General features: G+C 36.3%; 1 protein-coding gene across 1 annotated transcript; it reads right to left on the bottom strand.

Annotated features, from left to right (window-relative positions):
- Positions 1–5,487: 5,487 nt before the first annotated feature.
- On the bottom strand, positions 5,488–13,222 carry LOC130086991 (uncharacterized). Its single transcript, XM_056253193.1, has 4 exons — positions 13,138–13,222; positions 7,334–7,690; positions 6,272–6,553; positions 5,488–5,658 (listed from the first exon to the last, which is right to left on the bottom strand). Exons 1-4 carry the CDS (start codon positions 13,220–13,222, stop codon positions 5,534–5,536), a joined length of 849 nt encoding a protein of 282 aa, XP_056109168.1. The 3' UTR covers positions 5,488–5,533.
- Between the last annotated feature and the right edge of the window lie 3,785 nt (positions 13,223–17,007).

Below are 17,007 nucleotides of genomic sequence, written 5' to 3' on the forward strand. Positions count from 1 at the left end.
TGCGCGAGAAGTGACACTCTTCTTCTACTACACAGCGCGCGTCTTACAAGCAGAGGAAGACGCGTGCTGTACATAGTAGTAGAAGAAGAATGTCAGTTCTCGCGCATGCGTCATGGAAATCTCTTGAACTCTCGTCTCAGGCCCACAAGGAAGCAATGGAATAGTCGAATAAAGTCGTTATTTTTCTTTCGCACAAAAAGTATTCTCGTCGCTTGATAAACTTATAGTGGAGCCACTGTAGGCACATGAAACATTTAAACATTTTCTTTAATGACTTTCTGGGCCGTCAAGTGTCAGTCCCTTAGGCAGCCTATGTAGCAGTGATCCAGCTCTCAGATTTAATCAAAAATATCTTTATTTGTGTTCCGAAGATGAACGAAGGTCTTACGGGGTTGGTACAGCATGGGGGTGAGTAATTAATGACTCAATTTTCATTTTTGGGTGAACTAACCCTTTAAGAGTGATCCGGAACCGATCTGAGAGCAACTCTGAGTAAGGAAAAGACAAAAACTTTCATCTTAGTGAGGAGGCGGGGTTGACCCCGTTGCTATGTATGACACAATCTTTTGAAGACTGTGATTGGTTGGTTGTCCAAGAAGGAAAAAAAGAGTGATTTTAAGTATTGGGTCTATTCTAAGACTTCACTTTGAAATTACATGCGTAATTTTTCCTATTTGACCATTCTCATACACACACACACATTATATTTGTGTATATAAATCCTTTTTTTTATTTACCATACTGTTAATTTCCTATAAGGTATTTGATTGGATTAGAATGATAAATATTGTTCCACTGTCTATTTAAGTGGTGGTTTGAATGTTGGTTTTAATGTAACAAACATGGAATAAAAAACAAGAAGGACAAGAAAGCTCAACTGGACAGAGGAACAGTGTTTACTGTGAGCCCAGTTAGTGGATGAACACAAGGCCATTCTTAAAGGAAAATCAGGCCGGGTGTCACAGCACAGAAGCAGACGTGGGAGCTTATAGCGGTTAATAATAAATTATTTACGGTTCATTCCCCCTCCTTGTGCGGAAGCCTGCTATATTCATAAATGCATTTTTTTGAGCCTGCAATGTGGGAATGTCCAGTGGAAACTAAATGAACTGCGACACAATGAGAGGTTCTGAAAGTGCTGTAATTGTTTGTGATCACTCTGCTTACAGAAGTTTGTGACAGACCCAAATCATCACTGCTGCGTTGATGCATTTTCCCAGATGTCAAATATCTTAATGTACAGTAGTGATTTCATTTCTGGCACTATGCCATTCCTGCCCTGTGTCGGAGATGTTATTGTGTCTCTAATAAAATCGGTCACAAACATGATCCCTGCACGATCTAATCTATAGTGTCTTATTAACTCACTGTCATCTATTGTCTGCAATGCATTTCTTCTCCCTCTTCGTCTTTCTGCCATTTTCTCCTCTGCTAAAAAAACTCTAAAGCCTCTTAAAAGTCCTCGTCCGTGCTCCTAACAATTTTGACCTTAAGACCTCTTTTAAGGGTTAAGATGCTTTCTGAATTACTTGTTTCTTTACTAGGATTTTTTCTTTAATTTTAGGAGTAAACGCCCACATTTCTAAGAATTTTCTTAGAATTTTGTCACTAGGAGCTACTTTTTGCATTAAGATTCTTTAGGAATACGGGCCCTGGTCTGGATCTCCATCTTTTTACCACATTATGACAACAAAAGTACTTGAACGCAACACACTGGTAAATACCGGTTCACAAGTGGAAAATATCATATTTTCCATAGCACGTGAACGCACCATTACTGCAGCCAGTCCAGAAACAGGAAGTAACCAGAGAGTGCCAATTCTCTTCTATTAGACATTCTCTGGCAGATCTCAGAGCCTAGGCTACCTACAGAGACGTGTTTTTTTGACGGCCTGCTTGGGGCGGGCAGCTAGTGGATCGTTAGGAAAGATTAGATGAATGTGATCATTTATGTTTGGGCCTGAAATCGCTGATACAACCTTTAATTTGGAGATCTCAAAGTGCACCAGATTGATGCATTTAACCTTAAAATGTACAAAGTATTCTTGCAGGGGAGCATACCCCCAAACCCCACTATAGGGACAGAGGTCCACCCAACATAGTTTTATCCTATGGGAAAGAACGATCATTTATGAACTTTACTCCAGCATAGTACAACAAAGTTTCTTTTAAGTCAGTAAAACTGTTAACACCAAATTAAAATGTAGGCTACTTGGACAAACTATACATTTGACCTGCCTAAGGGGGGCCTACAAGACATTGTGCCCAGGGCCAGGGGCCTCTGAATTCTTAATCTGGCCCTGATTACACCTACTAAAATATGTAGTCTAGTCACTGTTTTTGTGCATTATACAAAATATCAGTGATCACAGTTGTTAAATTTCGAAATTCAAAGATTAAGAAAAAATTGAAAAGAAAATGCTAATTTCCAGTGTGTAGAAAACGAAAACGAAAGTGCTGCAGCTGTGCTTTAAAAAAAACAACAACAATCACTTACCGGTCGCAAATAATAAGAAAAGAACACGTATAAGTGCGCTCTTCATATTGATGTACGTCAGAGATGAGTGAATGATAGTAGATGATCCGTAGAGTTAATAAAGTCCTCTGTTCTCGATGTGTCTCTGAGCCGCGCCCTGAACCAGAGATCTTCTAATACGAGACGACGAACAGGAAAAGAAAAACATTTAGGCCAACGTAAAGATGTTTAAGCCGATTTATTGGTAAAGTAGGCTATACCTATATTTTGATGATTTATATTATGCTGAACGAGACTGGTCTAAATTGCTTCTTGATTTAAAAAAAAAAAAAACAATAAAAAAAGCAGTCCCGTTTTCAAAAATGTCTGACTCTTCCTGTATCAGATAGCAGCCTACAGCGCCACCTACCAGCGAACACCACCGCTCAACAAACACGCCCATAAACAGGAGAGAACTGGGAGAGTTTTAAAGGTGCAAAAGCAATTTCTGAGAAACGCTGTCTGTTTCTCAATTGGAAGGCTGCATACTAGTGAGGCTGTGTCCTTCCTAGTCCAGTCATTTGAAGGCTTGTTGGCTGAAGACTTGTTCCTCCTCAGCACTACACCAGAATAAGACGGACGGTCTAGGCTAAGTGCGCATGCGGCTGCCTACATCACACATATCGTCCCTTCCCCTTGGTAACTAACAGCATGAATATACTTTTAAAACTTAATTTGGAAAAATTTTGTATTACAAATCTTTATATTAACTGGCTATTATGGAGCTAGAATTGTGTCTCTATTACATGCGAGAAAATAAATGATCTGAGAGAAAAAAAAAGTTTGAGAGATCACACTGATAGCAAAAAAAAAAAGCATTTCATGAGAGAAAAGGTTTTCATACCAATAGCAAAAAATTATAATATTTGCGACTAAAAAAAAGTTTTGAAAGAAAGAATTTTCTCATAGAACATAAAAAATAAATAAATTTGAAAATTTTAAAATGATTTCTGAGAAAAAAAATCTCTCTTGAAATACTTATATATATAAATATATATATTTTTGCTATCAGTGTGAAAACATTTTCTCTAAAAAAAAAGTTGTTTCTCTCAAAACGCTTTTCTTTGCTCTCGATGCACTTTCCGTGTCAGGATTTTGCTTTCGCTGTGAAAATTGTGTCATGGGCGGGGCCACGTTCCTATTGGCCAGTCGGGTGAGCATCGTCTTGTCTTGGGAGTCGAACTGAATCATTACACCATTGTTTGGTTCACCTAGATAGATGCCGCCTCTGCCTTAGTTGAGCACAGACACTCCAATGTTTGGGTAAGATGATGACACACAACTCGATGGGTAGCTGGCTGAGCAAGTTCAGCATCACTGAAGATTAAACATTAAAAAATAGCACTCATATTCATGAATGAGGTTGTATGAACAAACAGTTACTCTTCAGGTGCTTTGAGGCTAGCAAGTGCAAAGGTATACACTAGCTCACTACTCACTAAATAAGGAGTGAAACTATCTAAATCAAAACATTCATTTGGCATTTGATTTAAAAATAGTATAAACCAGGTGAGTTTGCAAGTTTACCTAGCATAATGGCTAATTAACGATTAGCTTTACTAGCAATTAGCAAGCTAATAATATAATACACATTCATTCATGAAGATTAGTGCTGTTTTTTATCTTCACTGATGCTGAACTTGCTCAGCCAGCTACCCATCGAGTTTTCAATTTTCACAGCAAAAGCAAAATCCTGACACAAGAGCAAGAAATTGCATCGAGAGTAAAGAAAAGCCTTTTGAGAGGAACACTTTTTTTTAGAGAAAATGTTTTCGCACTGATACCAAAATATATATATTTGTGATTTTTTTCAAAGTATTTTGAGAGATTTTTATTTTATTTTATTATTTAAAAAAATTCAAAGTTATATATTTATTTATGTTATATGAGAAAATACTTTCTTTCAAAACTTTTAGTCTCAAATATTATAATTTTTTGCTATTGGTATGAATACTTCTCTCAAATATTCTTTTTTTTCTCTTTTTGCTATCAGAGTGATAACTTTTTCTCAAACTTTTTTTTCTTCTCTCAGATCATTTATTTTCTCATGTAATAAAGACACAATTCTAGCTCTATAGTATTCTATTAATACAATACAGTGAATGCGAATATATAGTAAATATATAACCTACAGGTTTTCATTTTTTACTGATTTCTTACTGATTGTTTGAATGTATTGTTGTGCCCAAGATTTGATTAGATTGTTTTAAAAAAAACATGAAACATTTGTTTATGGCAGCAGAACCTTTTTATGTTATTAGTAGAACATTAACATTACAATCTTTAAAAAATATATAATAAAAAAAGTCTTTAAGCAGAAGTTAAAGTCACTGAACTAAAAATGAAAATAAATAGTAACAAAAGCACAGAATAAATTTGACCTGGTAAGACGAACACATTACCTCATCTGAGCTTAGTAATTTGTATTAGCCTACATTTGATTTACCCCATTACAATAGTCGCTCTACAGTTACTTCATAAAAATACACTCACTTTTAGGTTCAAAATTCTACATAAGGCACATTTAATGTCCAACAACAAATATTTTAGCAAAATGTATATTTTAGTCAGAATTATTGCACTCCTATTCTATTGAGCTCTGTTTTGTGAGCAGCCACGCTCGTTCACTGTGAAGTTTGGGGGAGACTTAAACGGAAATATTTGCATGACTTTCTTACAGTTACAGATGGAGAATATAGCTGTGAAATGTAAAGTTAGACGTTTAAATGCAAGATATCTCTAAACTCTTAAAAACTTTATTACCTTTTGGTTTACTTCTGTGGAGATAAGACCTTTGTATCAGTCATACTAAGACATTTCGAATGATACCAAACATTTATAGTGTGTTGTATGATAATTGTTCACATTAAAAGATTCAAGATCAACTGATTGCAGTTTGTGTTGTTTTTTTAAAAATATTCTGGCAAAGCCCCATCCCCTTGTCCTCTTCCTCCTCACAATGTGAAATTATATGATTCATCTGTGAGAGTCTGATGATGATGATGATGATAATGTCTGTTATGTTCTCTCCTGTTTTCTGGATGTGATGTCGTACACCACAATACAGGCAGCAGCCACACCCACCAGAGCAGAGATGACCAATCGGATGACAGCTTCAGAAACATGACAACAGAAAACACAGTCTGAGGAAATAAAAGAACAATATGAATCAGAACAGAAGATTTGGACAACAACAGCATTTCACCTGAGAGGGACAAAATACTGCATTTATTTATCACTGAATGTTAAAGGGCATATTGCACGTTAGAGCCCCCCCTGTGAGTCAATGCACAGAAGAATATATATATATATATATATACACACACACACACACACACACACACACGTACGTTAGCTGACGATATGTAACACTGCTCAGATCACAATATTGTACAGATTATTATCATGTATCAGGCAATAGCAAAGCTAGTATTGGTCATCTAGGAGTATTGATATTTACCAATAACAGAAACTAATAAGCTTTGATCAAGTGTACGTCACTTTCATTAATATCCATCCACACTAACGTTATGTGATATAGAGGTTTCTCATCACCGCAGGAGAGAGAGAGGGGGAGGTCAACATTTTCCCGATACACATTTGATTTTTGTTTCATATGTGCTTGTGTGGGAAATGCGAGGCCATGGACACAGCTGAGGAAAGTCAGTGCTGCAGGGAGTTGGATGTACACTGGGCCTTAGTGGAGAATTTCACATCAACTCCCAACACCAACACAGCAACTCAATGCTGACGTACCTGGACATGTCTGGCAGAGTTCAGTGTTGAGATGTGTAGTCCAGTTGGTGAATGAAGAAGCCACCACACAGCTGTAGGAATCATCCAGACACTCAATCTCCAGAGGTAGAGAGAGACTGATGCTGAGATCACACACACTGATGTTGGACATTACACTCATTCCTGCGTACCAGGAGAGAGTCACATCACTCACATTCAACACTGAACACAGCAGCACACATTTGCACACCGATGATGAACAGTTTGAAGAGTTCCTGCCAATGACAGGAATGGGTAGACGAGCTGAAAAGCATGAAAGAACAGAGAAATAAGAATAAATTATGAGGCCATGCATGACCTACATTCCACAAAGCACAATGCAAAACATCAAATGAATAGAGGCAGATCTTAACACTTTGTGAGATTAAAACCCACAACACAATGATTAAGAGCCAATGTCTATCCACTGAGCCACACTTACATTGCAAAACTGGCATATGCAGTTGAGAGTCATTACACAAAAGCACTGCTGCTCTTGCTTCTTTAATAAGAAAAAATATTTTTTAAGTGACTGTAGTGCTGATAGTCAGTCTCATATACACACGGGTATGAACACAATAAATACCAAGTTTAGTTTAAATACACCAAAGTATTGCTAAGCAACATCCTAACTAACTTTGCTTTGGTGTGGAACCGGAATGATATTGAATTTTTTTTTAAAAAAATCAGTCAGTTTTGCGAGGCTTGGAGACACTTATGGTGAAGATTGGACAAAAGAAGCAGTGGTAAAAAATCATTAACATCCAAAAAAGCCAACAAATCAAAGTGTTTTATTGTAATTAGGACAACATTTCTAGGCTAAGTTATTAGCTTTGAAATTAGATGAGTTCATCTATCCCTTCCAGATCCTGATCACCACTAAAAGCATTTTAACAAACTGCATCATGTCGGGTTCAAGACCCCGTCCCCCATTTTTATATTTCAAGATGTACAATGACACTAAAGTTGAATCATCTTAATTATATTATAACAATAAAATGCTTCTGTAATATATAATATAGTGAGCTGTATTTCTCTACTCACCATAGACAGTAACAGTGAATCTGTATGTAGACGATGAGCTGCTGCGGCTGATCTCAACTTCATAAACTCCAGCATGATCAGATCTGATGTTCGTGATGGTCAGAGATCCAGTGTTCTTGTCCAGCTTCAGTCTGTCTCTGAATCTCTCATCAAGATTATCAGAGATCATATTTTTCACTCCGTCATTTTTAGCTTTAGCTATAAGATTCCCGTTAGTTCCGAATGTCCACGTTATCTTATCACCTTTCTGTATTTCAGTATCAGAGTTTAGAGAGACTGAATCTCCCTCCATCACTGACACTGACTTCACTGCATCTGTGTCAGCAAATACTCCTGAAGAACACACAGAAACAGCCTCTCACTCACACATTCAACTTTAAGTTGTTTTAATGAAGCTTTAACTGAAGTTTGAAGTAGTTTTGAAATGATTACACACTTTGAGAAAGTAGAAAGATAGAAAAAGCATCGTGGGAAATAAATGGCACAGATATCTGAGTTCACACACCTTCACATAGTTTACATTTTACGTTTTGGTTTAGTGTTATAAATAACATAAGTAAACAGTTTTTACTCATTGACGATGGAACTGAAGTGCATTAGAGCTCCACACAAATAGCATCCAACTATAATTCATAAAACATGTTTGTAACTCACCAACCAGACAGCAACAACAACACAGACAGCAAAAAGCAAATGTGTAAAACATTTTCTTCAACAGTTCAGTGGTCTGAAATAGTTACACTTAAGTATCTGAGCGCATCTGCTGTAAAGATGTGTAGATAACAAGTTAACAGTTTAAACTATTCTATTAACTTCCGCCGAACTGAATTAGGCCACGCCCCTTCAAACACACAATGGCTGCGTTCGGAATCGCATACTTCCCTACTATAGTTCCACTAACACAAACCAACCCAGCAGATATAACTTAGAAGATCGCAGCTTACCTTTTCTTTTCTTTTCTTTTTTTTAAACATCCAATGAGAATACAAATCCATTGTTTAAATCCATCATGTGCTGGCTGGCTAGCCTAATTCTATCAAAGTGCAAAGTTGTCCAGAGGTTGACAATCTATTCCAAGTGTCGCTGTGGGTAGACTATTAGGGTGTAGGGTGTAGTATTAGTATAGTAGGGTGACCAGAGGTTCGGGTAACACCAACCACTATTAAATTGTCCCGGTTAAACAGTTAAAATGCTGACAGCTAAACGGTGTAAACGTAGAGGATTCCAACAGCGCGACGTACAACAGTCTGCCGTTAAAGCTATAGCTAAAAGAAACAAACTAGCTAGCACTGTCGAAAAAACAACAAAAACTTGAATAAAGGTTGCGTTTTCTTAAAACTGGTAAAACTCGTGGTGCATTCATAGTAGTTAATGTAAAATACCCCGATCTCATCTGTTTTTGTCGTTTAACATAATTTCAAAGCTTTCAAAAAATAGTGAGAATTATTCAATATAAATTACTTTTATAAGTACTTTTATAAGTACTTTTATAAGTCAAACTAATATTTAATGTACAAATTGCACCAGTATTAAATGTTACTAAAAATAACTGAACAGGGGTACAAATAGGCTATTAAAGTTAGGCTATTAAGCCTACACTGGTAACACTTTACAATAAGGTTCATTAGTTAATGTATTAACTAACATGAACTAACAATGAACAAAACATTTGTTACAGTATTTATTCATCTTTGTTAAACTAACTAGTCTAACATGATAATTCATACATGCATCACAGTATGTCCGGATTTTGATTCGTAAACAGTTGGACATTTTGCATAATGTTATATTAATAAACACAAACAAACAGATCGAACTCTGAAATTGCAGTTTATTATTGAGTCAACAAGAAATGACAAACAATGCGAAATCTACGTTAATTACAATGTTCTTTTACAGAACTCGGCATAACAGACAGCGGTTTTTTGCCCCCTGGATGCGCGCGCATCCGGTATTGTTTGTATACAAGAAACCCGTGTATGCACGTTTAAACACAATTTAAACAACATAGGCCTATTCCATTCATTACTTCTATATATATTAAGTTGCTTAAAGTCCCCATGAATTCAAAATTGATCATACTTAGGCTACTTTGTTTGCCTAAATTGATCGTTTTGTGGTGAACAATTCATCCATGCAAGTCAATCCACAAAAAAAAAATGTTTTGGCTTCGTAATCTTTAATCAAAATCTGAAATTTCCCCTCCCCTCTGCATTGGAGGACCTTTCCTGATGACGTAGGTTTGACGGTTTGGGTGCCCAGCTAACAAAATTATGTTCTAAGAACGTTGTGGGAACGTTGGTTTGAAATGTTCTAAAAACGTTGAAATGTCCAGTTTGCTTAACGTTGCTGGAACGGTATCTTAATGTTAGCAAAACATTGCTGGAACGTTAGCATAATGTTGTGGGAACGTTATCTTAAGGTTAGCGTAACATTGCTGGAACAGTATCTTAATGTTAGCAAAACGTTGTTGGAATGTTAGCATGATGTTGCTGGAACGTTATCTTAAGGTTAACATAACGTTGCTGGAACGTTAGCATAACATTGCTGGAACATTATTTTAAAGTTTGCATAACGTTGCTGGAACGTTAGCACAACATTGCTGAAACATTCTTAAGGTTAGCATAACGTTGCTGGAACAGTATCTTAATGTTAGCAAAACGTTGTTGGAATGTTAGCATGATGTTGCTGGAACGTTATCTTAAGGTTAACATAACGTTGCTGGAACGTTAGCATAACATTGCTGGAACATTATTTTAAAGTTTGCATAACGTTGCTGGAACGTTAGCACAACATTGCTGAAACATTCTTAAGGTTAGCATAACGTTGCTGGAACAGTATCTTAATGTTAGCAAAACGTTGTTGGAATGTTAGCATGATGTTGCTGGAACGTTATCTTAAGGTTAACATAACGTTGCTGGAACGTTAGCATAACATTGCTGGAACATTATTTTAAAGTTTGCATAACGTTGCTGGAACGTTAGCACAACATTGCTGAAACATTCTTAAGGTTAGCATAACGTTGCTGGAACAGTATCTTAATGTTAGCAAAACGTTGTTGGAACGTTATCTTAAGGTTAGCATAACGTTGCTGGAACATTATTTTAAAGTTTGCATAACGTTGCTGGAACGTTAGCAAGCACAACATTGCTGAAACATTCTTAAGGTTAGCATAACGTTCATGGAACAGTATCTTAATGTTAGCAAAACGTTGTTGGAACGTTATCTTAAGGTTAGCATAACGTTCATGGAACATTATCTTAACATTGCTGGAACATTGACAAAACGTTGCTGGAACATTATCTTAAGGTAAGCATAACATTCCTGCAGCGTTCTTTCCCCAAAAATGTTATTAACAATCCAACAATCAAAGAACATTAAAATGTTCACTTTCTATCATGTTAAAATTACATTTTAAGGTTAGAAAAAAAATTCTGCACCATTCGTTCAACTTAATTTTTTTTATTAACACAACCATGTGAATTATAAGCACACACTTTTACAGCACATCAAAAAGTAGAAAATTTCATATGATTATCATACATTTTAAACGCTACATTATAGCTTAAAAAAACAACAACAAATATTTTCATATAAACATTTAAATGAAATGAAAACCGTTTTTAAGGGTTAGTTCACCCAAAAATTCTGTCAGTAATTACTCACCCTCATGTTATTCCAACCCCGTAAGACTTTCGTTCATCTTCAGAACACAAATTAAGATATTTTTGATGAAATCTGAAAGCTGGCTCATTCCTCCATAGGCTTCTAGGGAATTTCATTCTGGCGAATTTATCAAGCGACGACAATCATTTTTGTGCACAAAAACAACAACAAAATAACAACATTATTCAACTATTCCTTTTCTTCCGTATGGGCCTCTGAGTGACTTCACTAGTGCTGGGAGAAAAAAATAGATTCACCTAGGTATCACGTTTTTTTCTTCTTTTTTTTTTCAATTTTAAAATTTTTTTTTTTATTGTTATTATTACAGAATCGATATTAATTCAAATTAAATTTATTTTTGTCCTTGCTTATAGACGAGGTTGACCAAAGTAAGTCACTTTCGTTCCAACAGAGAATGAAATGTGTCGTTATCTTTGAGTAACGTAATATCCCTTTAAAGAGGACGCGTGAAAGCGACGTGAGATTGAATGCATTGAAAAGCCCTTGCGCTACTCATATACTGAGAGAGATAAGACAATAGAGCTGCACGATTCATCTTTAAAAAACTGGATCTCGATTCAAACACCCACGCGATTTGTTTCCATTTCGTCTGTCTATTAAACCTTTGACAAAATCATATCGCAACTTTTAAAGCTGTGCTGACCCAGAGACGTCATGAAACAGCTTCACAAACTGTCTTTTCAACCTAATAGTATCATTATTTCTGTAATACAATAGTTCAAATTATCATAGAAGTTAGGGCTGGGCGATATGGCCAAAAAAATTTATCACGATATTTTTTTTTATATCAGTCGATATCGATAATTATCATGATAAATGTCAAATCTTTATTTCTTTCAAGTTTAAAGGCAGATTTTTGCTCCTAAGTGAAAGTTGTATAAACCAGAGCGTTGTGGTTTTAAAAATCTGAGGTAGAACATTCAAACATTTGTCATTTTTCCTTAACAAAATAAATATCTGAAAAGAAAAATATTTCTTCAGCACAGTTTGCAGTGCAGGCTGCAATATTCAAATTACATGTTTTGTCTCGAAATGCATATTTGACAGTGAGTTGACAGTAAATCGACATCCTAACTTAAATTTATGTTCATTAACAAAAACAGTAACATCTGTTTTTTTTTTATTTTTTTATTTAAGGACCACATTTTTATTTGGTAAAATGTAATATTCTGACTGTTTGAGTTTTATTAAAATTAACCATTGGTCATCCAGTATCGTGCATTTAGATCATGATAACCACAGATAAAGCCAGGTACAGCCTATAGCACCTCACTATCATGGCAAAATGTAACTTTATGGTTTCTATGGTATTTGTATGAAAAACAGTAGCCTAACAGTTAAATACATTATTAAATACTGTAATTACCGGTATATTCCATTAGTCATTTAATACATTGTCTACATTAATAATATTATACAATTCAATATGTATATCCCACATTTCATGGTGCAGTTAATATTACTAGGCTAACGTTACAGTAAATCCATGGTAGGCTAAATGGATTCAGTTTCAATTCAGATTCTGACTGTATCGTTGTGTACAGTGTTTCTCCTGTTTGTCAGCGGTGTTTCATCTGCCTTTAAACTGATTTAAACTGGACATTTGTGTTCTTCGCTGAATTCAAGTGCTTCTCACTGGATCTCTTGAGCGAGACGATCGGAGTAAACGCGTCTGCTCTAGTGAGCTCGCGCTGCCATTTGGACTTTGAGCCGAGCGGATAAACGGTCCGTGTGGCGCGCGGTTCAAATGAGTTTCGTTCCGCTTTTGCCGCATAAACATTATCGAACATTTATCGACCTCTTGATATCGTTTTATCGAGAAAAATTATATCGCGATAATTATTGTTATCGTTTTATCGCCCAGCCCTAATAGAAGTACTAGGATAAAAGTTTAAATTTAAAAAATATAAACACTGATGTCTATGATAGCGATCAAAGTAGAGTAAAGCCCCAATCACACCTAATGTTTTTCCGGTTCGAAAACGCGAGGCGCACAGCACTGACCCAATCAAACAGAACGAGCAGTAAACTGCATTTTTTGTTGGTAGGCAAACACAGAAACAGCTGTCCTGTCAGTCAAGTAAACGTCAAATCAGCCTTTTATTAACTTTGTTTACTTTCTGTTAACATTGTGGTAGTTACGATTTGTGAAGTCGTTAAGCTCCTGGTAACCCCCGAGAGCACCACAAGTTTATCCTCCATCATCGCACTCTCCGGCGTTCAAAGCAACTGTAGCTTTCATAACTACAACGGAAGACCCGCCTCTCCATTCATTCGATTGGACAGTGAAAAAAACAGAGGACAGCGCATTTACCACTCTAAGTTGATTTTTTTTAACTCCAAAAAACGTGAGGCGCAACCGGCGGTTAAACGCGAGGCGCCTGGGGTGTATAAACAGCGTACAGAACGCGCACTGCCATAGGGAATCAATTGAAAAAAGGCGCCTCTCACTGCCAAAAACGCATTTAGGTGTGATCGGCCCCTAAACCAGCTTAAAGGGATACTCCACTTTTTTTGGAAATAGGCTCATTTTACAACTCCCCCAGAGTTAAACAGTTGAGTTTTACCGTTTTCGAATCCATTCAGCCGATCTCCGGGTCTGACGGTACCACTTTTAGCATAGCTTAGCATAGATCATTGAAGTGGACAAGACCATTAGCATCTCTCTCAAAAAAATTACCAAAGAGTTTCGATATTTTTCCTATTTAAAACTTCACTCTTCTGTAGTTACATCGTGCACTAAGACCAACGGAAAATGTAAAGTTGCGATTTTCTAGGCTGATATGGCTAGGAACTATTCTCTCATTCCTGCGTAATAATCAAGAAACTTTACTGCCATAGCATGAGTGCAGCAGGCGTAATGCTATGACGCAGCACCTGAAAATAGTCCCCATCTAGGTTACTTCCTGCGTGACCATATAAGTTTGTGTTTGCGCTGCATAGTATCATTACGCCTGCTGCACTCATGGTACGGCAGTAAAGTTTCTTGATTATTACGCAGGAATGAGAGAATAGTTCCTAGCCATATCAGCCTAGAAAATCGCAACTTTACATTTTCCGTTGGTCTTAGTGGACGATGTAACTACAGAAGAGTCAAGTTTTAAATAGGAAAAATATCGAAACTCTTTGGTCATTTTTTTGAGAGAGATGCTAATGGTCTTATCCACTTCAATGATCTATGCTAAGCTATGCTAAAAGTGGTACCGCCAGACCCGGAGATCAGCTGAATGGATTCGAAAACGGTAAAACTCAACAGTTTAACTCTGGGGGAGTTGTAAAATGAGCCTATTTCCAAAAAAAGTGGAGTATCCCTTTAAAATAACGCATATAAAATAATTATCGATTACATTGTTTCGCCACAAGGTGGCGACAAGTGACTTACAAAATGTATTTATTGAATCATTTATTTAAGAGAATGTAGTACTATCGTATGATGCTTCTGAAATAAGTCAGAGAGATGTGATGAATTGTTTTTGTAAATATGACTCATCTTATACATCATGTAGCCTGTACAGTCTGTTTAAGTGTATGATTTAACTTTTTCTGATGGTCTAGTGTTAAAAATAAAATAAAAATCGCAATATCGAATCGCAATTCTTAAAAAAAAAATCCTAATATCAGCACCCAAGTATCGTGATAGTATTGAATCGGGAGATAGGTGTATCGTCCCAGTCCTAGAGTTCACGAGACAGCGAGAACTGAGAAGATGACGCAGATGGGTCTCGATGTAGTGCGGCAATTTTGTGAACTCACTCAGAGGCCCACACATAAGAAAATGAATAATTGAATAAAGTTGTTATTTTTGCATACAAAAATTATTGTCGTCGCTTGATAAACTTAAGATTGAGCCACTGTAGTCACTTGTGGCGCTTTTCCACTGCATGGTACGGCACGGCACGCTTTGGCGCTTTTCCACTGCATGGAACGGCTCGCTTTAAATGGTACCACCTCTGTCGAGGTTCCAAGCATACTGTACCGATACTAAAATGTGACGTGAAAACACTGCAGATCACTGATTGGTCAGACAGAATCGTCACTAGCAGCGTCATTGTATTTGCGAGACATCAAACCCGCTAGATTTAAATAGCCAGTAACAGTCACCGCTGTAGCACCTGTTTTAAAACTACTTGCTTGAAGAAAAAAGAAAGAAAAAAAAACGTCCAAAAAATAAATAGCTGAATAGTGTTCAGTGGACGAAGTGCAGACGTTCATCTCGTTGGTTGCCGAGGAGCGGATAAACTATAAACGATCAGTCTTTATAATCCCACCCACTTTGAAGTGGTACTAACTGCAGTGGAAAAGCAAACCGAGCTAAAGCGAGCCGTGCCGAGCCGAACCGTATCATGCAGTGGAAAAGCGCCATTGGACTATTTTAACAATGTCTTTACTAACTTCCTGGGCTGGCAGAATGAAATTGCCTAGAAAAATATCTTACCGTAATTTGTGTTCTGAAGATGAATGGAAGTCTTTGGAACAACATGAGGGTGTATAATTACTGACAAAATATTCATTTTTGGGTGAACTAACCCTTAAATATAAGTAGTGTGGGGGTGCCAAACTAGCACTGTGGTCCAGTCTCTTCATGCCCCGTCTGTAAAGTGAACAGATTGACTGATGTTACAAATGGTGATTTATTAATTCATAAACATTTAATAATAACAGTACTCCATAAATGTTAACCCTTAAGTTATTTAGGCTGTGCTTTGAGTATAAATATTAAACCACACAATATTAAAATGTAGCTTACAAAGGTAATACAATGGAAAGGTTCAATAACACATTGTAAAGGATTAGCTAACGTTACACCTGAAAATGAAAACTTCCATCAAAAAAAAAAAAAGTAGCTTGACAAGGAATATACATTTTTTGTAGTAAGGTTATTCATCTGTGTGTAACGTATGTGTGTGTGTGTGTGTGTGCGGCTGTATGCTTAACGTCAAATTAAAAGAGCATATTCATATAAAACGTTGATTCAACTGACTTGAAACTAAGTTAACGTTACCTGTGAATTAAGCGGTTGCGTGACATTCATATTAATACTAGGCATAAATGGCATTTAAAACCTTTACAAAACCTCGAATCAAGATTAAAAGCCTAAACTTACAGCTAAAGTCTAGTCAACCTAACGTCACCTCTAAGTTAGTTAACTTACCGTTAGCCTAACAGTTGAGATGCTAACGGACTTTTCCCGAAGACACTAAACCATTTCTATAAAGTAAATATTCAACGGAAGCGTGTTATTTCCATGAAAGAATGTGTCTGAAACATTTTTATGTACTATTTGTGTAATTTTGGGGACTAAACTTACCTGAAATTAGCGAAAACAACAGTGAGAGACGGAGTTGCTGCTTGTCGTCAGTTGAGCCAAAGTTGAGCTCCCGCCCGTTTCCATGGTAACTCCAGTTCAAATCTGGTTCAAATGCAACTCGAATGTTCAGTGCGCGCGCATATTAAAATATGTAGAAGTCACGCTGCGTTTAAAGAAGATTTGATCGAGGGAGTTATTTGATAATCAGATAAAATATCCTGAAATGTGAGGTTAATATTATTAAGTGTATAGGCTCATGGCCATCACCAAACTGTAAACGGAATGAGAGTGTAAAACAATGTTTACCACAAAGTCATTTATATAATAGGCTATAATATAATGTAATATATAATAGCCTATAATATTATATAGCTTTATATAAATGGTTAACGTGGTGTAGAAATAAAATTGCAAAAAACATTTATTAAAAACTAAACATGATATAAGGCATGGATATATTTTAAGAAAATACACAATATGTACACACATTTACAGATGTAACATGAGGAACAATTTAAAAGATTTATGTTCAATGTATTTTTGAAATAATATATTTTCAAAATGTATTTCAATATATTTAACAGTGCTTCACATAATGTGAATAGCATATCTATAAATTACAGAAAGGTCTGTCTGTCTGTCTGTTAACCACACATCTCTCGAACCGTTTGTCCAATGG

The sequence above is a fragment of the Rhinichthys klamathensis genome, unplaced genomic scaffold (assembly GCF_029890125.1).
Source record: "Rhinichthys klamathensis goyatoka isolate OS25496 unplaced genomic scaffold, OSU_Roscu_1.1 h1tg000103l_1, whole genome shotgun sequence".
Lineage (NCBI taxonomy): Eukaryota > Metazoa > Chordata > Actinopteri > Cypriniformes > Leuciscidae > Rhinichthys > Rhinichthys klamathensis.